The sequence below is a fragment of the Dama dama genome, chromosome X (genome assembly GCF_033118175.1).
Source record: "Dama dama isolate Ldn47 chromosome X, ASM3311817v1, whole genome shotgun sequence".
Taxonomy (NCBI): Eukaryota; Metazoa; Chordata; class Mammalia; order Artiodactyla; family Cervidae; genus Dama; species Dama dama.
Genome location: NC_083714.1, coordinates 164,327,263 through 164,349,858, shown reverse-complemented (window position 1 = coordinate 164,349,858; position 22,596 = coordinate 164,327,263). Strand labels below are relative to the sequence as shown.

Sequence of the window (22,596 nt, the reverse complement as noted above, 5' to 3'; positions counted from 1 at the left end):
CAGCCCCCCAGCCTCCTCGTATAAATAAAACTTTATTTCAACACAGCCACACCCCTTCGTTGTACACATTGCCTGAGGCTGGTTTTGCACACTACACAGGTAATGCCCAAAATACTGGCCATCTGGCCCTCTGCGGGAGAAATTACAAGGCTGTATCATATACCTGCCACTTGTTTCAAAGGAGCAGAGTGTGAAAGTTCTCAGCACAAGAAAAACACTTTGTAACTACGTAAGGGGACGGATGTTACAAAAATACTGGCCATCTGGCCCTCTGCAGGAGCAAATACAAGGCTGTATCATATACCTGCAACTCGTTTCAAAGGAGCAGAGTGTGCAAGTTCTCAGCACAAGAAAAACACTTTGTAACTACGTTAGGGGATGGATACTACGGAGATGCACAGGAGGGTTTTTTCCTTTTGTTTGTTTTGCTTTATATACATATGTAAATCTGAAACAAAGATAATTTTGTGGTCACTTACATCTCAGCGAAACATAAAAATTTAAAAAGACTGCTGACACCCGGGGCTAGATGCAAGCAGAGAAGCCTATAGCTTTCCCCATGACCAAATAATCAAACCGGAGTCAGACTTCTATCTTAAAAGATACAAAGTTTTATTAAAGGAACCTGGAATCAATGGTATCATTCCATAAATTAGACAGCAGTAAAATCTTCCCCGGGTGTGTATATATATATATATATGTATATACAAATCACAGTGATTTTCATTGTGCAAGGAATGGAGACGTGTAGAAACAGGATTTTTTTTTTTTTCTTTCTTTCTTTTTTAAACCACTTGAGAAGCTGAAACGATCAGGGTGGGGCTCCCGGTATGACTTGAGCAGGAAGGAGGAACACCAGCCCTGGATGCTTCATCCCTGGAGCAAAGAAGGAACCTCTGACCGCCCCGCAGAGCCAGAGAAAGCGTCTCGGGGAGCCAGGAAAGGCAGCCGGTGAGCAGAAATGGTTCTGATCCCAGTTTCAAAAAAAAAAAAAAAAAAACACACATGTGCCATGAGTTTTATTTAAATAACACAGGAGTCCACCACGGAAGATCAAAGAGAGTATCAACAGAAAACGAATGCAGACACGATAACTTAGAGGGAATGGTTCCAGAATATTTCCTTTCTGATTATCAAGGGTAGCGTGTGGTGGTGACCACACGGGGTCAGCAGGAACAAGCTCGGTATGAAAACGTGACGCTTGGTGGAAGCATCGCCCACCACTCAACCTCCACCAAGACACAGACAGACACACACACAGACTCAAATATATTATTTAAGACAATCGTACAATCGCTTTTTCTCTTTTGTTCTTGGTGAGTCAGCAACGCCCACTCAAGCTGAACTGATTAGTCAGAATCTGATAAAGGAGTGTACAGTATACACGATGTTTCAGCAGGTATAGAATACGGCGCCAGGCAGAGGTGCCACGGGAAGAAAAAAAGAACAAGACAGGCACCTCATTTTAATCTCAATTGGGAGCGACGGAAAGACTTACATGATGCAGTCAATTTTGTAATGCAAAATCAAAGGGCTAGGGACCAAAAAAAAAAAAAAAAATTCCAATCTTTCCTGCAGCTGAAGCTACAGTGTAAACGCAGCCTTCAGGGTTCCCCCGGGTGGGGTGCCTATCATATCACTCAACCGCCTGGCGCTTCTGCTGACTTGGAGGGGTGGCAGGTTGGTCTTGATGTACAGATGGAGAGAAGGAAAGCAAACAGCGCCTGAGACGGTGAAAAACAGGTGATGCCAAACCTGCTTGAGGAGCAAGACTGGGAGGAGTTTTAAAGCATCGTGATGGTGTGACGTGCACGCCGGTTATCTGTTACTGGTTTTTTTAATTTTTTTTTTCCTTTGCATATTTTGACAAATCGCCAGCAGAAATCATGGTTTTTCTGTTTTTTATTTGTTTTCCCACTGCTGGCCAATGATACATCACTGCTGAGTGGGATATCCCAACTGCCGGGACCACGGGCCATATGCTGACTGGCTAGCATTTTATCTCCTCCGTTTTTACAGATAGCTCTCAAAGCAGGCTGGCTTTATTTTTTCCCTGAGGAAACCAAGACCCACCCCGATCCACCTCTTGAAATCAATGCATTTCCTAAAGACTTTATAAGAATTTTTTTTCGGGGCGGGGGAGGGGAGGATAAGGACCATTTTTAAAGTCTTAACTGAATTTGTGACATTGCTTCTGCTTTATATTTTTGGCTTCCTGACAGTAAGGCATGTGGCATCTCAGCTCCCCCGACCAGGGATTAAACTCACACCCCGCCCCCCTCAACATTGGAAGGTGAAGTCTTAACCACTGGTCCACCAGGGATGGGGTGGGGGGAGCCCCAAGACTTCTTAAAGAGTATTGTCATTTAAGGAGATATTGCCAACTTGTCAAACGGCAGCAAACAAAAAACAGATCTCTCCTTTTCCGGTAAGGAATGTTGTCACGGTGGTCGTGAACTTTCTTCAAAACCTAGCACACCCTGATTATTTTTGATCCAAGACTCCAACATCACAGAATGCCTCCAGGGAGTGAACGATTTTCTGGTGGTATAGGGCAGTGAGCCGTCCATGTCTTTTAAGACTCATTTTGATCACGCCCAGCATTGCATGATGTCAGCCCATTTAATTTACGGCCCAGCCACCAGCACATGAAGCTCTCGACGACTAAATGGACACCAGGGGTGTCAAAGGTGAGGTGAACCCCATCTGGCAGTGTTGAAATTCCTCTTCCTTTCCAATCTGCTTTGCATGGCTGATGGTCAACGACCATGTTTTTATAAAGCAGCAAGCCATCCATGGTATTTGAACCTTTGTTTGCCCTGCATAGTTCTTCAAAATTAAGGCAACGCATTTTCATGCATTCTTGTGCTATTTTCATCTCATAAATTACATCCTGGAGAGGGAGAACCAAGCCAAAAAAATATGCATCGGGATCAATGTCTGTATTTACAACTTTTGTATTGTGTTCAAGAAAGGTGTTTCATTTATTTTGTATTTTCTTAAGCAGAAGGCTCCAAATAACAGTCATTTATTTTTACAGTCAGAGGACACAAGACTTAATGCTTTTCCTCATGGGTCTCTATCTCTGTGCAGGTTCCCGCTGCTCATTTAACCTTCTAACATTCAACGACGTAATAGCTCAGAAATGGCATGATAAAATTTCAGTCCCAGCTGGCTCACCGTTTAATCCAAAGAGCGCGGTGATGGGCAAGCACAGACTCAAAATAACAGCTCTCTGGGAACATCTGTCCAAGTGCACCCTTTGAAAGTAAATTTTTAATGAGTTGCCCATTGTAAGGTTTATTTTACTTAAATCTTGGACTCACTCTCGCCTACGGAATGGACTGCTCTTTGAAGATGAGGTCATTTACGAGAAGGGGGTGATTTAGCACCTTCGGCTCAAAGCTTTTATAGGTGTCATTTCCCTTCATAGCTCCTCCAAGCACACACACCCCTTGTCTTCTGATCCAGGAGTTGCTTCTTGCTGTTCAGTCGCTCGGTTGTGTCCGACTCTTTGCGACCCCGTGGACTGCAGCACGCCAGGCCTCCCTGTCCATCACCGACTCCTGGAGCTTGCTCAAACTCATGTCCATTGAGTCGGTGATGCCATCCAACCATCTCATCCTCTGTGGTCCCCTTCTCCTCCCGCCTTCAGTCTTTCCCAGCATCAAGGTCTCCAATGACTCAGCTCTGCACCATCAGGTGGCCAAAGTATTGGAGCTTCAGCTTCAGCATCAGTCCTTCCAATGAACACTCAGGACTGATTTCCTTTAGGATGGACTGGTTGGATCTCCTTGCAAGTCCAGGGGACTCTCAAGAGTCTTTTCCAACACCACAGTTCAAAAGCATCCATTCTTCAGGGTGCAACTGGTCAAATCTGACATATACGTGTATGTCCCCTGACATTTGTGCTACGTTAAAAAAAAAAACTGTTATGACTTTCCCAAACAGCAGCTCTCCACACCCCTAGGTGTGCCTGCAGAAGCAAGGGAAGCAAAAGCTGGGGAAAACGCAGCTTTCCGGCCCCCAGCACAGGAAGAAACAGTGTCGACAGCAAAGAACTGACCAGGTGACCCAAGGATACCTGAGTTGCAGAGACCTGAGCAGCTGAGAGCTGAGGGCGCACCCAACCCTTTGCAGCAACACATCCCGAGGGCACACTCCGCCTGCAACCCTGTGGGCAGGGGAGCTGAACCTTTCCGCGCGGGGAAAGCGAGGGTGCAGGGAGGGCCTGGGGGTCGGGGGGGTCTCGGAGGTCTAGCGGGTGATCCCCTGCAGCCACTGAAGGCTCGACTGCTTCAATGCACAGACCTCCGCCGGGGAAGGGCCTGGCTGGACCCTACGACCGGATTTTACACAACAGGTCCGAGCCACGCTTGTCTTTCCAGCTGAGTCGACAGAAGAAGCACAGCCCGCTGAGGTGTTTTTCACAGCAAAGGTCAGCATCAGAAAGCAGAAGCAAGAGAGGAGGGTTAAGAAGGCATGGAGTGAGGCGCCTCTGACCACGCCCTGCTCCTGGGGGGACGCAAACGTCAACAGCAACCCTCGCCCACGGCGACACGCTCAACACCCAGCGTTCCTGATCCACAGGGTCCACGGTCCTCCCCCGCCCCTCGGGCCCAAAGGGAAAAGGAAAGCTTCCCCCAGGCTTGTTCGGCACAGGCCCGGTGTATCTGTGAAACCAGAAACACAGCGAACGCTGAGGAGGAGAAGTGAAAGCAAGCAGAAATGAGGAAGGGTCCAACGGTTCCATCGTGTCCCTGCCGTTCCTTGCTTTTCCCAAAACCAAAGGGGAAAAGGAAAACATGTGCGTTAAGTTCCTCAAGCCAATGCTGAAAAGAGACTCTTCCATGTCAGGACATGCATGTTTGGTCCAGGAATTGAACCTGGAATACGAACAGCTAGCCATCTCCCTACAGAGTCTGAAATTTTTTTTAACGCCACAGACAAAATTCCTCGAAAAGCATTTGCGGTCAGTGGCTTAGTCTTGCAGTAAAATTCAAACTCACATCTCCTTCCTTTGCATTCTGGTTTCAAGACCCCAGGCTGCCAAACATAAACCACTAAACATACTGGATACAGACCGTCATAGGATATAACCATAAAATGCATATAAGATGATAAAAAATGCATATATCATAACTTTTAAAATTGTGTCCGGCAAGAGAACAGATTCATTAAAAAAAAAAAGAAAAATCTGAAACATAAATATTATCTCTGGAAAGTAGGAACATGTACATCACTACACAATTTCTGAGCTCCAAGCATACCGCCTTTTTTATACAGACATGAGCAAACGCACACACACACACACACACACACAAAATTTGTGGTTAAATCTGAACAAGTTCAGCTCAAACATAAAAAGTCAAGTCTATGAGGGAAAAAAAAAAAACGAAACCAAGATATTCCAGTAGGAACACACAGGGCTAAAAAGCAGAAAACCTACAACCAAACGAAATGTTCAAAGTGTCCTACTGTGCAGTCGATTTCCAGTAGATTAAATAATTCCAGGGCCACGAACGTCAACAGCTCTGCAATCTCTTTATACACATCCGGGCGTATACAAAGGCGGAAACATCCTCACTCCAAGAAGAAGATGCTTCCTCCGGCCGGCCATGGGGGCCGACCCCGACCCATGGCGGGGGCCACTGTGTGTCCCGGCAGGCTCAGATCACCCTGTGTCTGGCATGAAATAAAACAAAGAGCTTGGTTACTTTTCTAAATGTTTACTCTTTTTTATCTTCTGCTTACCCTGTGTGGCAGAGGAGATCTTCTTTCCCCAATCAAGGATTGAACCTGCATCACTGGAAGCAGGGAGTCTCAACCCACGGGACCGCCAGGGAAGTCTGGATTTTGTTAAGTTTCCAAAACACCCGGGGAACATCTGTCATCTCAACAGCAAGAACAAACAATGGTAGCGCAAAAGCAGCCAAAGATGCCTTTCACGCTCTTATGGCAAAGACCCCCAAGCCTGACTTCTACGGAGCGAGAACGCCGGATGAAGTAATATTGAAACGATTTTTTTAAAGGTGGGTTCTCGAGGTTCCATAGAACTAGCCCGAGTTCGTCCACAATTTGAAAAGAGATTCATGACAGAAACAAAAGTGGGTCCCGGTTTCCTGGTACCTTGCCACAGGACCTCACCATCAGACAAAACATTTTGTGATGAAGAAAATCTACAGGGGCCCAGACTCACAATCTAAGTGTGCTTCAACCCACCAAGACCCACTGTTCTAGCACAGGGAACTCTGGTCAGTACTTGCTAACAACCTATATGGGAAAAGAATTTGAGAAAGAAGAAATACATGTATATGTAAAAAAAAAAAAAAAAAAAAAAACTATATAAGAAATTTAAAAATAAACAGAATTCAACTGATACAGGGCTTCCTGGGTGGCTCAGATGGTAAGGAATCCGCCTGCCAATGCAGGAGACGCAGGTTCGATCCCTGGGTTGGGAAGATTCCCCTGGAGGAGGAAATGACAACCCACCCCAGTATTCTTGCTGGAGAATCCCACGGATGGAGGAGCCTGGTGGGCTACGGTCCACGGGGTCACAAAGAGTCAGACACAACTGAGCAACTAACACTGTGACATACTTTCAAGTGATAGAATGAATGAATGAAATAAAAGAGGCCTTGACATTTCAAAAATCAATACATAAAATACAGATCTACCTTCCAGGCGGGGGAGTCCCGAGCTCAGAAATTCTTGAAGACATCCAGCTCTTTCTGTGACACCGGCGGGGCAGAAGCCCAGTCGTTCTCGGGATACGCTTCGAAGTTGGAGGTATCGTCTTCACCGCACAGCTTGGGGACGATGGGGGGCTGAGGGACCAGCAAAGATACAGCGCCGTGGTCAGAGGGGAACTGTGTTCACCGGGTGATCTTACATTCAGCCACGCTTCAGTGTGACTGCACTTTGCAGATACTGTTTTTTTTTTTTTTTAAACAAATCAAAGCTTTGCAGAAACATTGCCAGTCTGTACCAGGAAGTTGTTAACGTCCAGGCAAGCCCAGAGTTCTATCACACTTTTAACATACTATATTTGTTTTGTTTTTAATCAAAGCTTTGCAGAAACCTTTGCATGGATCAAGCCTGTACCAGGAAGTTGTTACATTCAGGCACGCCTAGTTTTATTGCACTATACAGATACTATGTATGTTTGCTTTTCTTTTTTTTTTTTTTTAAATAAATCAAAGCTTTGCAGAAACCTTGCAAGGAGACAGCCTGCACCAGGAAGCTTGCTACGTTCAGGCACGCCTAGTTTTATTGCACTTTATAGCTCAGCTAGTAAAGAATCCGCCTGCAATGCAGGAGATGCCGGTTCGATTCCTGGGTCGGGAAGAACCCCAGGAGAAAGCATAGGCTACCCACTCCAGTGTTCTTGGGATTCCCAGTGGCTCACCCTGTAAAGAATCCACCTGCCATGCGGGAGACGTGGGTTCCATCCCTAGGTTGGGAAGATCCCCCGGAGGAGGAAATGGCAACCCACTCCAGTATTCTCGCCTGGAGAATCCCCACGGACAGAGGAGCCTGGTGGGCTACAGTCCATGGGGTTGCAAAGAGTCGGACAGGACTCAGTGATTAAGCGTGCGCACACACACACACACACACACACGCCCACACACACGTACATACTCCCTTTTTTAAAAAAAATGTAATCAAAGTTTTGCAGAAATCTAGCATGGGGCAAGTCTGCCCCAGGAAGTTGTTACATTTCAGCACGCCTCATTCCATTGCACTTCGCACATGCTGTGTCTTTTGCAAGTTGAAGCTTTGCAGAAACTGAACATCGAGCAAGCCTATCTGCGTCCTGTCTCCAACAACACTGCTGCACTTCTTGCTCTGTTAATTCTGATAATTCTCACATTTCAAACTTTATGATTAGACTTGTTGGGTTGAACTGGGACCACTGATCTTTACTGTAACCACTGACCTTGGTATATCTTTTGTTTTGTAATTTTTCAATTAAGGTACAGATGGTTCTTTTAAGACTCTTCGCCACTCCATGGACTGCAGCCCGCCAGGCTCCTCTGTCCATGGGATTCTCCAGGCAAGAAGACTAGAGTGGTTTATCAGTCCCTTCTCCAGGGGAACCTTCCTGACCCAGGGATTGAACCCGGGACTTATGCATCACAGGAGGTCTCTTTACCAACTGAGCCTCCAGGGAAGCCACCGAGTCTTCAGGTAAAGTCTTCCCTCAACAGTGTGAACTTAGTAATGACTTGAATCACTCCATTAGGTATTCATCCTAAGGAATTGAGCCACAGACTCAGAGCCCGAGTTTGCATTCAGGAGAGCTTGAGGCCTCCCCGGGTACGAGCCGGCCGACTGACGTCTGGTCGTACCTTCAGCTTCCTTTCGGGGACCGCGCCCCAGTCCACGAGCCGGAACCACCGGTGCTGTTTGACGTCCTCGGCTCCGTTCTGCAAAAGGAACACCCGTCATCAGCGCAGAGAAGGCCGGCGGGACAGGAAAGCCCGTGTCACAGAGAGGCGCCGTACGATTCCACACAGAGAGAAACACGGGTTCGCTAGGGCTCGAGACTCTGTACCCGGAGAAAACTACCAATGAAGGCATCTGAGCATCATTATATGCTTTTCTTCATTACAGACAGAAATTCAGTCATGGTGTTCAAGGCTTACCTGGTGGCGCAGTAAAAGAACCCGCCTGCCAACGCAGGGCATGTGGGTTCCATCCCTGCGTCAGGAAGATCCCCTGGACGAGGAAATGGCAACCCACTCCAGTATTCCTGCCTGGAGAATCCCATGGACAGAGGAGCCTGGCGGGCCACAGTCCACGGGTTGCCAAGAGTCGGACACGACTGAGCAATTAAACGACAACATGGTGTTCACGCGTATGGAGCTCTGGACCACAAAGACCAAAGCGTAACTGTGGTCCAGGCCCTCCCAACGTGAAGTGGGATTTTCACCTTGACATTTCCTTCAGCTGAAGCTATGGCTCATTGTGTGTGTGTGTGTGTGTGTGTGTGTGTGTGTGTGTGTTAGGCCCGCAACTGTGTCTGACTCTGTGACCCCATGGACTGTAGCCCGCCAGGCTCCTCTGTCCATGGGGATTCTCCAGGCAAAAACACTGGAGTGGGTTGCCATTTCCTCCTCCAGGGGATCCTCCCGACCCAGGGATCGAACCCGGGTCTCCTGCATTGGCAGGCAGAAGCTTCGCCACCTGAGCTACTTTTCCAAACACATAAAACGAGGTTCACAAAGTGATGTCGTCTGCTCACCACTGCCCAGAGATTAAGTCACGTGACTACGATGCAAACTGAGGATGTCTCACTTGAGAGATGGGTTTTTTTTTTTTTTCCTCAAGACCTTGCAGCATGTGGGATTTTGATTCCCCAGCCAAGGGGTCGGAAGCGGGCTGCCTGCAGCGGAAGCCTGGAGTCTTAACCAATGGACAGTCAGGGAAGTCCGCAAACCTCAGAGAAGTGGTAGGTACAGGGTACTGGCTTCTTTTGGAAGGAACGAGCCTGTTCTTTAAAACGGTGGTGACAGGTGCACCATTTTGCAAACACAGCACAAAAGCCGTCCGACTTGTCAGATACAAAGGGGTAAACCACGTGCTACGTGAATCACAAGAGGGAGGTTCAAGGGGGAGGGGACACAGGTATCCCTATGGCGGCCTCGGGCTGGTGTGTGGCAGAAAAACCAACGTGATATCGTAAAGCAATTATCCATCAATGAAAATTAAAAAAGAAAAAAAATTCAGGAACAAAAAAAAATACATAATAAAGAAAGCGATGATTAGTAACTTATAGATCACTGCTGAGCCACTGGCTTCTTTGGAGGGATGAGGAGACCTGATTCTGGGTGAATCAAATCTGAAATCTGGCCAAGGAATGGGCAAGACTGTTCTGCCGTTGTTGACATGTCTGAAGTCAGATGAGAGGCATTTAAAGTGAGTACCACTTAATGCGTGCTGAGATGCTCAGCCATGTCCGACTCTTTGCAACCCCCGTGGACTGCAGCCCGCCAGGCTCCTCTGTCAGTGGGGAGTCTCCAGGCAAGAATACTGGAGTGAGTTGCCATTTCCTACTCCAGCGGATCTTCCCAACCCAGGGATGGAACCCGCGTCTCTTATGTCTCCTGCAGTGGCAGGCGGACTTTTCACTGCAAATATCGAGTGGGAAGCCCCTACCGTTCCACATATGCGGATGCAAATACTGACCTTCATGTTTCCCAGTCTTTTTGTCCTGTCGGTAACAAGCAGTTTCTTGATGAGGTCTCTGTTTCGGAGGGGAAGGAGACAGACACAGAGACACATTGAAATGTGGGAACACAGCAGGTCAATAGCAATAAAATCCACAGTTTGGCAGGGACACCCGCCCAGCGGGTCGGTCTGCACGTTGGCTAAACATCTTCTGGCGCTCCTTTCTCACCACTGTTGACTGCTAAGTCGCTTCAGTCGTGTCTGACTCTCTGCGACCCCGTGGACTGCAGCCCGCCAGGCCCCTCCGTCCGTGGGAGTCTCCAGGCAAGAACACTGGACTGGGTTGCCATTCCCTTCTCCAGGGGATCTTCCCCAACTCAGGGGTCGAACCCGCGTCTCTTGTGTCTCGTGAATGGGCAGGCGGGTTCTTTACCGCTAGCTCCACCTGCGAAGCCCCTTTCTCACCATTATCTGTTCCTAAACAACCTAAACAATTTATGCGATGCAGAGCTGCAACCCAGCTAAGGCACAGAGGTTGATCAAATCAATGTAGAGAGGAACAGCCTTTGAACATGAGCAGGAGAAACTCTCTCTGCCCTGGGGATGTCTGACCTTCATTTCAAATATACCTGCCAGGCCAACCCCGGCCAACTACACAACATGTGATTTTACCATAATCAGTCATCACGCTTTGCCTGGTGGGTCTACTTATCTGTGGGATTCCTGTCTGGACGTCCTTGCCTTCCGGGAAGCAACGGAAGTATTTTTGTGTGTGCTGGGTCTCTGAGATTTTCCTTCTAAATAGCTGACGATATCAGAATACTGACTCACTGGACATCAACCCTGAATATTCATTGGAAGGACTGATGCTGAAGCTGAATCTCCAATATCTTGGCCACCTGATGCAAAGAACTGACTCATTAGAAAAGACTCTGATGCTGGGAAAGATTGGGGGCAGGAGGAGAAGGGGACGACAGAGGACGAGATGGTTGGATGGCATCACCGACTCAACGGACACGAGTTTGGGTGGACTCTGGGAGTTGGTGATGGACAGGGAGGCCCGGTGTGCTGCGGTTCATGGGGTCGCGGAGTCGGACACGACGGAGCAAGTGAACAACAGCAACAAAAAATCAGAACCCAGAAGGATAGAGAAGCCTGTATTCACACAGCAGATGAGGACTCAACATAGTTACGTCAAAGCGTGTTTCAAGAAATCATTTCCTTCTATCTCCCCCTTAAAAATTTTATTTAAGTAACGTAATCACTCACAGTACTTACACATCATACAAGGGCTTCCCCGGCGGCTCAGCAGTATAAAATCTGCCCGCCAGCGCAGGAGATGCAGAGACCCGGGTTCGATCCCTGGATCGGGAAGACCCCCTGGAGGAAGGCACGGAAACCCACTCCAGTATTCTCGCCAGGAGAAAGAATCCCACGGACAGAGGAGCCTGGCGGGGTACAGTCCATGGGATCGCCAAGAGTTGGACACGACTACAGCGACTTAGCAGGCAAAGTCGTGGACGCCTGCACCAGCCGCCAAGCTTGCTGGGAGGAACAAGGCCCTTCTTCTCGAATAACAAAACTGCTTCCTTATTCAATATGATGATGAACGCCCTTTATTCGCTAATGATACACACACCCGTTATCTCAAAAAATGTAAAATACGGCTGCGACTCATGGAGAGGTGAAGTGTCATCCCTCCAAGGACGCCTCCACTGGGCCGTTTCTCAGGGGCTTTAGAAATAAACGCCCCCGCTGACCGGAGAAGACGGCTGACTTACTTGACAGTGAACTCCAAATGTCTGGGGAAGTCTATCTTGCCAGCAAGAATCTTCTGATAAATGCCAAAGGCGTTGTCATCGAAAAACGGAGGAAACCTGTTAGAAACATAAAAACGGCTTATTTTTAGTGGCCAGTGGGGGGAACAGCCCCAGGCTTTATACGGATGGCTCCTTCCACCTGGCATGGGCAGAAGAGAATTCTATTTTTCCGCGTGCACTTTCCTCTCTCACCCGGGAGTCACGGATGACTCAGGGCCGGCTATGAAGGCATGGTTCCAAGGGGCCAAGCGCGGAGCACTCTGTCCCAACAGCAGAGGGCAGGCAAATGTAGAAAATGCAATGACCATGATGAGCCCTTGTGACCAGCTGTGTGGCCACTCGCTGACGGCTGTTTGGTCACTGAGGTGCGTCCGCCTCTCTGCAAACCCGTGGACTGTAGGCCCACCAGGCTCCCCTGTCCGTGGGATGCTCAGGCCAGAACACCAGAGTGGGCTGCCATTTCCTCCTCCGGGGGAATCTTCCCAAGCCCAGGGATCCAACCTGCGTCTCCTCTCTTGGCAGGCAAGATCCTCACCCCTGAGCCCACCCGGGAAGCCCACTACAGTCTGTTAACTACAACTAGCCTGGCCAGCTGCACTTCTAGAGTAAGCAGCTTCCGTGGATCGCGAACCTACTCAGGCCCAGAGACACCCAGTCCTCGCCGAGTGTGAACGCCTTTGAGTGAACAAACCCCTGAGTCGGGCCTCCGCCCATGAGCCAGAAGCCGGTTCCAACAGTGGCCGGGGGGGTTGGTGTTCCTGCCTTGAGTGGAGGCTCTGAATGAGCACACGCCGCGGGACGGTCTCCATGGAGAAGCGGGCCCGGGAGAAAACGCGTCATACATTCCTCCACGGGCTCCCGGAGAATACGGCGTACGGAGCTCCGAGGGAGCTGGCGTGATACGCCACCGTCATGGGAGAGGTATTCAAGCAGTAGCTCTAACGAGCGGAAAAAACTCATCACGAGGGAGCGCCCACAGATCCAGCCGGAGAGAAAAAGCAGAAGGAACGCATATCTGAGACGTCAGAGTGCAGAAAGCGGCCAAAGACGGTGCCCAGATCCGACGTGTGTGTTTATTCACTCGCTCACGTCCAACTCTTTGTGACCCCAAGGACTACTACAGTCCATGGGATTCTCCAGGCCAGAATACTGGAGTGGGTAGCCTTTCCCTTCTCCAACAGATCTTCCCGACCCAGGAATCGAACTGGAGTCTCCTGCATTGCAGGCGGATTCTTTACCAACTGAGCCATCAGGGACGCCCGCCCAGATTTGAAAGTATCTTCAAACGTCTATCTTTAACCCAACAGAAACCTTCCAATTTTTTTTCCCCAATTTTCTTTATTTACTTACTGGCTGCACGACATGGGATACAGGGTAACAGTTCCCTGACCGGGGATTAAACCCACGTATCTCACAGTGGAAGCTCGGCGTCTTAACCACTGGACTGCCAGGGAAGCCTCCTTCTAAGTATTTTTTTTTTTAATTGACTAATTTAACTGGAGGATAATTACTTGGCAGGGAGTGCTGTTCACACACGTAGGCACGACTTGCATCTTGACGTCAGCCGTGGCGAGCTGTAGACAGAGGGACCACCTGTGCTGCCCCACGAAGGCAGGCTCCAGCATTTCATCTTAGAAAAATGCATGGCCAGGAACTTTGCTGGCGGTCCAGTGGTTGAGAATCCGCCTCACGACACGGACGACGCCGGTTCCATCTCTGGTCGAGGATCTAAGACCATGGAGCAAGTGAGCCTGATGTGCTGGATCCACGGTGTCCAAGCAACACAACCTGAGGGTCTGCAGGCCGCCGTGAAAGAGCCGGCGGGCTGCAACTGACAGCTGACCCCCAATTCAGCCAAATAAATGTTCTTTTTAAAAAATGCACATCAGGGCCTCCATGGTGGGTCAGCGGTAAACACTCTGCCTGCCAACTCAGGAGACACGGGTCCGAGCCCTGACCCGGGAACATCCCACACGCCTCAGAGTATCTAACCACCTCCCCACCACACACACAAAAATACATGCCAATTTTGCCATTTTCTTCCCATCATCTATCCATGACCTTTTTTTTTATAGACATCTTTGACCTACCTCAACGTTCCTGGTGGCTACAGACCCCATGGACTGTAGCCCGCCAGGCTCCTCTGTCCGTGGGATTCTCCGGGCAGGAATACTGGAGTGGGGTTGCCATTCCCTCCTCCACGGGATCTTCCTGACCCAGGGATCGAACCCCGGTCTCCCACATGGCAGGCAGATTCTTTTCTGTTTGAGCCACCATGGAAGCCCCATATGTTCTAATAATATGCCATTATCTTCCAACAACATACGTTCCAATCGTATACTATATTCCAACATGATCTTTGCTATGACATTCCATATTATTATATTCCGTGAAACGACAGTATTTTTTTCCCCCCGTAATAATACAGACAAAAGAGAAGACACAGCAAGTCATTTCTAGTAAAAGTGCTCCGGCCGCTGGGATTCAACGGTTGGGCAGCGCTACCCTCTGCTGGTCAGAAACGGTCAAGAAGGAACACACCCACCCGTTGCTGGGACACGGGTGGAACACCGATCACGCACAGGTGCAGAAAGATGTACCATTTTACATTTCTTTTTACATTTCACGTTTCTTTAACATCTTGCATTTCTGATAGCGTAGGGAATGCCTTTCAGCCTTCTGTTTCTGACCGGGACTTCCTGGGCTGCGGTGCACGGAAGGGCTTTTTTTGGTCTATGTGATTGACTACAGAGGAGTCTGAGCAGAGAGAGAGAGAAAGAAGCACTGGGGAAGGGAAAGGGGATGGAGGAGGGGCAGGCGGGGAGGAGAGACCTGGGCAGGCACCCCTCCCTCCACCGCCCCACCTGCCCGCCAAGCACAGCGTCCAACAAGAGCCTGGTGAGCGCAGGATGCCAGGAAGCATCGGGTCCACGGACGTCTGCGGGGAAGATGCTTGTGCTGTCTGCCCTGTGGGGAAACGGTGTGCGTGCGGGCTGAGTCGTATCTGACTCTTTGTGACCCCGTGGACTGTAGCCCCGCCAGGCTCCGCTGTCCATGGGAATCTCCAGGCCAGAATACTGGAGCAGGCTGCCATTCCCCTTCCCCACAGGGATCTTCCCAACCCAGGGATCAAACCCATCTCTTTCTTCTCCTGCCCTGGCAGGCAGATTCTTTACCGCCTCATGGAATTCCTAGCAACACCTCACAGCAATGCCAGACTTGAGTGGTTAATCATGCTGATATAGGGTGCCTCTCTCCGGAATCTGGACCGGGGAGGTCAATGGAATTCCAAACATCCCCCGAGGCACATTTGGGGTTTTCAGGAAAGAACACACTCTTTCCTTTCTGGAACGCTGTTCCTTCCGAACGTCCTGAAGAGGATTTCTTTATCCACACGCCCGCTACCCAGCTCGGGGCTTCCCTGCTGGCTCAGATGGCAAAGAATCTGCGTGCAATGCAGGAGACTTGGATTCCATCCCTGGGTCGGGAAGACCCCCTGGAGGAGGCACAGCAACCCACTCCAGTGTTCTTGCCTGGGGAATCCCAAGACAGAGAAGCCTGGCGGGCAGCAGTCCATGGGGTTTCCAAGCGTTGGACATGACTGAGCGGCTAACATCACACCCAGCTCTGGGGATCACTCCACAGTGATGGGTGGGTAATGAATCACATGTTCACGGCAGACAGGGACACTCTGAGACAAAAGATCGCACCAGACGTGCCCTGCTGGTCCTCCCAGCTCCTGCTGTTTCCTCTTTTGAAAGCAAGCCGAATGGTCATTCATAGCGTCATCACCCACAGTGGGAAACTGTCGGAAGACGCCACTCCAAGTATGTCCGTCCGCTGACCCCCTTGCATCAAATCCCGGGGGCTGAGCCCCCCCAGAACAAGCGAACAGGGCAGGGAGCCGCAGGCATCTTCCCCACGCAAGCGGTACTCACCCCGACAGCATCTCGAATATCAGGATGCCGAGCGCCCACCAGTCCACCGCTCGGCCGTGGCCCTTGCTCTGAATGACCTCGGGGGCCAGGTACTCGGGGGTCCCGCAGAGGGTCCACGTCCTGTGGGAAGAGAAGAGGGAGGTGGGTGTCCAGAGAACTCAGCTGTGATTGGCCGACACGTGCATCTCAGGAGCGGGGAGGTTACGTCACTGAAGTAACCTACGCAGAGACTTAAGACCCCAGCCCCGGAGATAAACATGGCAACACTGTCCTCTGTGACTTCTTTCCTTTTATAAACACTTCTTTTCCAATTTAAGGTTTTTAACTTTCACTTTGTTGTTGGCATATAGCCTATGAACAATGCTGTCTGTGATGGTTTCAGGTGGGCAGTGAATAGACTCGGCCACACATACACATACATGTATCCCCTCTCCCCCAAACTCCCCTCCCATCCCGGCTGCCACGTGACATTCAGCAGACTTCCCTGGGCTGTCCAGCAGGTCCTTGCTGGTTCTCCATGTGAAATACAGCAGTGTGTCCATGTCCATCCCAGACTCCCTGACTATCCCATTCCCCATCCTTCCCCCTGGGAACGATAAGGTTATTACAGAGAATTGAGCAGGGTTCCCTGTGATATCCAGCAGATCCTCGTCTTTATCCTACTCTATACATAAAGACAGTAACCTTGTCTCCCCTGACTATCTCTTCCTTTTATGATCATGACGAAATGATGAATGTCACTCAGTCGCGTCCAACTCTTTGCGACCCCGTGGACTGTAGCCCACCAGGCACCCCTGTCCCTGGAAATCTCCAGGTAGGAATACTGGAGTGGGTGGCTGTTCCCTTCCCCAGGGGATCTTCCTGACCCAGGGATCAAACCCGGGTCTCCTGTATTGGCAGGCACATTCTTCACGGTCTGAGCCACCAGGAAAGCCCTGCTTCCTTTTATAAACACTCATTAAGCAAAACAGACTCGAAGTCACAGTCCTGTTATCACGGCCGTGTGTTGTTCTTGGTGATCCCCTTCGCTGCTCAGAAGCAAAACCCTCACAGTCCTGATTCCCCATAAAACGATATGAAAAAAGATTCAAGCCACCGACTCATTAAGCCCGCTGTGCCTGGAAGTGACTGTCAGGAACCCACATGTCTGCTTTATAAATAAACGAGCTGGCTCTCTTCTCCGAGAGGAAAAGCAAAACATCAGTGAAGTATCTTTTCTGCCCTCTCTGCAAAAGGTCTGAAGTGTGTGCTGACCTTTTGTGGGTTCACTGTCCCGTCAGTATCGGCAGCGGCTTTCAAAAATCCTCAGGTTAAGGGGCTCTGGGATGTTTGCGGTAGAAACGGGGCTGAGAACTTTAGAAAGGATTTTCTCCCCCAGATGAGCTGAGACCTGCAGAAAAGTTAGCTTTTGGCCCCACCTAGAGGACAGCAGGGAGAAGACCCTGATGCCGGGAAAGACTGAAGGCGGGAGAATGGGGCGACAGAGGATGAGATGGTTGGATGGCATCACCGACTCCATGGACACAAGTTTGAGCAAACTCTGGGAGTTGGTGATGGACAGGGAGACCTGGCGTGCTGCAGTCCGTGGGGTCACAAAGAGTCGGACAAGACTCAGCGGCTGAACAACACCACAGCACATCGGGCTGAAAGCTGGAGATCCAACCAGCAAAGACAGACCCAGCAGAGAAACGGTCTCAAGTCTCCTGCACCAGCAGGCATTTTTTTTTTTTTTTTTAAGAAGCACTAGCACCAGCTCGCTGCTTTGGCTCAGGAAATTCTTTAGTTCTGCTGTCCGATCCCGTTTGTGCTACATTTCCAGCCTGGGGGCACATCCAAGGTTGCCTGAATACAGCTGCAAGCCCGGGGCTCAGCTGTGAGGTCCAGACCAGCTGGAGGCGGTAGCAGGTAACTATACCCGTGTCTCTGCTTACAGGCGGAAAGCTGAGTCTCTGTCTGGCGGCAACCTCAGGTGAGGGGCCCACACATCGAAGGCTGTATGACTTAGCAGTTTTCCAAGTAGACTCAGGTAGCCTGACACCTTTTTCTTTTTCTTTTCTAGTTCTAACAGTTTATTGCTACCAACCCATCTCCCTCCAACCTCAGGCACACATGCTCAGTCATGTAACCCCATGGACTGCAGCCCGCCAGGCTTCCCCGTCCATGGACTTTTCCAGGCAAGAATACTGGAGTGGGTTACCATTTCCTTCTCCATATCTGTTTGAAGCATAACCTTTTTCCAAAAAGGCTCCATGCTTCCTGGGAGCTAGAGAGGCATAAATTTTCTTGAAAGAGCTCCAGAATGCAGCAAAATTTCTTAAAGTTTACATCTCGAAGCAGTATTGCAGTTCCGTGAAATGTTACAACAGAATTTCCACAAGGCCCAGAAATGTCAGTCCTCAGTTAATATCCCCAAGGAAAACAGAAAGCTGGGAGTTGAACAGACTTGTGTACACCCACGTTTGTAGCAGTTACTGAAAAGCAGGAAGATTTGTCTTCTTAAGAGAATTCTCTATACTTAAAAACTTTTCCCAATCCTCTTGGGCACAGAGGCATACACCAATAGAAACAAGCTTCTGACTGCAGGAAATATGGAAAGCCAACGACAGAAACAGCTTTCGATGCTGGTGGAAAAGTGCTGGTCCAGGCTGTGAATTATCGATGCTCTGGTGTTCTCTTTTTCACTCACTCAGCTCGTGGAGAGAAGGCAAGGTGATACCCACCGGTGTTACTTTTCTCTGTGTTAGCATTTCCACTACGACAGGGGGCTTCCTGGGCGGCTCAAACAGTAAAGAATCTGCCTGCAATGCAGGAGACCCGGGTTCGATCTCTGGGTGAGGAAGATGCCCTGGAGGAGGGCATGGCAACCCACTCCAGTATTCTTGCCTGGAGAATCCCATGGACAGAGGAGCCTGGCGGGCTGCAGTCCATGGGGAAGGAAATGACAACACACTCTAGTATTCTTGCCTGGAGAATCCCATGGACGGAGGAGCCTGGAGGGGCTACAGTCCGCGGGGTCGCAAAGAGTCGGACACAACTAAGCGACTAACACATTCACGGGGTAGGAGGCTGTTATCCAAGGAGAGAGACGTTGCCCTGGAAAACAGATGTCCAGCTGGTGCTACGTTCATATTCCCAAGTGCCCACCATGGCAGCCATACTGGGATGAGCTGTGTTCAACCACAAAGTCCTAACGAAAGCCTGGTACCCATGAATGTGATCTTGCTTGGAACAGGGTCTTGCAAGACGTAATCAAGAGAAGACTGGTACTAAGCCCGTGACTCATGTTCCTGTTAGAAGAGGGAGGCGGACAGAGATTTCTCTTTACCACGGGAGGACACGGTGAGGATGAGCCGGAAAGAGACCAGCCTCAGGAACTCAGGTCAGCCAGCAGGCTGATCGTGGACTTCCAGAACTGCGGGTGGTAATAAACATCTCACAGGGTCACACGTCCTGTAGTTTTAAGACCTCACTGCCATGACGTCACCTGACCTTAATTTCCCTGGCAACAAGACTATCTCCAAATAAAGCCACAATGGGGGTGGGGATAGAGCTTTAAGACAGGAATTCTGGAGGAACATAAATGCAGTCCACAGCAAAGGAGAGTGATCATGATGGTGGTCATGATGATGGGGGTGACGATATTGATGGTGGTGATCTTGATGGTGATGGTGGTGGTGACCTTGATGATGATGACGGCGGTGATATTGATATGATGGTGGTGATGTTGATGGTGGTGATCCTGACATGATGGTGATGGTGTTGATGCTGATCCTGACATGATGGTGGTGCTGTTGATGCTGATACCGACATGATGGTGGTGCTGCTGATGCTGATACCGACATGATGGTGGTGCTGCTGATGCTGATACCGACATGATGGTGGTGCTGCTGATGCTGATACTGACATGATGGTGGTGCTGCTGATGCTGATCCTGACATGATGGTGGTGCTGCTGATGCTGATCCTGACATGATGGTGGTGCTGCTGATGCTGATACTGACATGATGGTGGTGCTGCTGATGCTGATACTGACATGATGGTGGTGCTGCTGATGCTGATACTGACATGATGGTGGTGATGCTGATGCTGATACTGACATGATGGTGGTGATGTTGATGCTGATACTGACATGATGGTGGTGATGTTGATGCTGATACTGACATGATGGTGGTGATGTAGACGGTGATGACGGTGGTGATATTGACGTGATGATGGTGGTGACGATGATGGTGGTGGTGACGTTGATGGTGATATTAATGACGATGCTGCTGATATTGACATGATGGTGGTGATATTGACATGATGATGGTTATACTGATATAACCATGTTGGTGGTTGACATGATGGTGGTGATGTTGACGGTGACGATGGTGGTAATATTGATGTGATGGTGGTGACGATAATGATGGTGGTGATGTTGATGGTGATACTGATATGATGATGGTGATGATATTGACATGATGGTGGTGATGTTGATGGTGATGATGGTGGTGATATTGACATGATGGTGGTGATGTTGACAGTGATGATGGTGGTGATATTGATAACAGTACTGATGCTGATGATGCTGGGAGCAGTGATGAAAGTGACGATGACAATTATGGAGATGATGTTGGTGCCGTGAGGGTGGACGTGATAAACTCAGAAGCACTGGCTTTCTAGTCAACGTTCACTACCTGATTGGAACTGTTTTTAGGAAAGACTTTCCAATGAGCAGATCCATCCATCCTTACCTGTCACCCTACACAGTAAGAACAACTCTCATTTCACAAATGAGATAAGCAACTCAAGGGAACACAGGGGTGACCACAACCTAACCTACAACACACTCAATCCGATCTGCTGGAAATGTGCAAAATCACAAGTCCAAGGCAGACAAGTGGTCCCCGTAGCTGCACTTCACGCCTCACTGCCCCCTGAGGTGCCTCCATTAACAGAGGCTCTTGGTAACAGAAATAAACTTAACCTGAAGCTCATAAAGCACTATCGCTTGGCAACTGTGGGGATGTGGGCAGACTGTCTCACCTCTCAGAACCACAGATTTCTCAGCTGGGAACCGGTGATGGTCAGGCAAAGTTATCACCCAGCGCATCTGTGAAGCATTTTACTGATGGTTTGTTGGAATCAGGCTTCCAAACAAAATGACTTTGGAAAAAAAAAAAAACAACGGACGTTCATGTGGATGTTTGTTAGACACCAACGCAAGACTATAGAGTATTATCCTTCAACTAAAAATACATAAATTTAGAAGAACGAAATTCTGTAAAGCAATTGTCCTTCAATTAAAAAATACATCGTGGAGAAGGAAATGGCCTCCCGCTCCAGTAATCCTGCCTGGAAAAGTCCACAGACAAAGGAGCGTGGCGGGCTGCGGTCCATGGGGTTACCTGACTAAGCGTGCATGCATGATGGTTCAGGGAGATGGGCTGGTATCAATAAACTGGTAGAAGCAAAAATAAATAAATTAATTAAAATTTTAAAGGTAAAATTAATTGATTAAAAAAAAAAAACTGGCCTTCCCTGGAAGTTCAGAGATTGGGAATCCACCAGTGGGGGTGGTCACAGGTAATCATCACCCCTGTTTGCTTGCTTTGTCCCCTGGGTCCCATCCCTGGTCCAGGAAGATCGCACATCACTCAGGGCAGTGAAAAGCCCATGTGCCATCGTGAGCCAGCCCGCTCTAGAGCCTGCACTCCACAACGGGAGAAGCCACTGCAGGAGAAACCCACGGATCACAACCAGAGAGGGGCCCTGCTCGCCACAACTAGAGAAAGACCTGTGTAACCTGCTCAGTCGTGTCCAACTCTTTGCAACCCCATGGACTGAAGCCCGCCAGGCTCCTTCTGTCCATGGGATTCTGCAGGCAAGGACACTGGAGTGGGTTGCCATGCCCTCCTCCAGGAGATCTTCCTGATCCAGAGATGGAACCCAGGTCTTCCACATTGCAGGCAGATTCTTTACCAGCTGAGCCACCAGGGAAACCCAAGAATACTGGAGTGGGTAGCCTATCCCTTCTCCAGCGGATCTTCCCAACCCAGGAATTGAACCAGGGTCTTCTGCATTGCAGGTGGATTCTTTACCAGCTGAACCACCTAAGTACAGCAATGGAGGCCCAGTACAGCCAAAAAGAATAATTTTTTTTTTAAAAAAAAGGGTGGACTTTACACCCAACACTGCCAATAGGTGGCATCACCACTATCATAGAATAAAACCAGTGTTTAAAGCTACCTGCACGCTTCTACATAAACTGAAAGTGAAAATCACTCAGCTGTGTCCAACTTTGCAACCCCGTGGACTATACAGTCAATGGAATTCTCCAGGCCAGAATACTGGAGTGGGTAGCCTTTTCCTTCTCCAGGGGATCTTCCCAACCCAGGAATTGAACCCAGGTCTCCCGCACTGCAGGCAGATTCTTTCCCAGCTGAGACACAAACCACCCCATTTTATTCTTAGCCATGTTAGGTGATTAAATTCTATAGGGGAAGATGACATTGACTTTTAACTGCATCAGAAAAAGTAACCCCAGGATGGCCCCTGTCTAAAAGCCATCAGACATGAGTTATTTAATGTAAATCAGCTTAGTTCAGTCGCTCAGTCGTGTCCGACTCTTTGCGATCCCATGGACTGCAGCACGCCAGGCTTCCCTGTCCATCACCAACTCCTAAG

At 49.4% G+C, this 22,596-nt stretch overlaps 1 protein-coding gene across 2 annotated transcripts in view; it reads right to left on the bottom strand.

Moving 5' to 3' along the window:
• Positions 1-588: 588 nt before the first annotated feature.
• PRKX (protein kinase cAMP-dependent X-linked catalytic subunit) overlaps positions 589-22,596 on the bottom strand; it is a 56,752-nt gene continuing 34,744 nt past the window's right edge. For both annotated transcript variants that reach the window (XM_061137005.1, XM_061137006.1), the window contains exons 4-9: positions 15,932-16,051; positions 11,955-12,050; positions 10,192-10,249; positions 8,352-8,429; positions 6,678-6,827; positions 589-5,685 (exon numbers count right to left, since the gene is read on the bottom strand). In XM_061137005.1, coding sequence (XP_060992988.1) covers positions 6,702-6,827; positions 8,352-8,429; positions 10,192-10,249; positions 11,955-12,050; positions 15,932-16,051 — 478 coding nt within the window. In that variant the 3' untranslated portion in view covers positions 589-5,685; positions 6,678-6,701. The remainder of the gene's footprint in view (positions 5,686-6,677; positions 6,828-8,351; positions 8,430-10,191; positions 10,250-11,954; positions 12,051-15,931; positions 16,052-22,596) is intronic.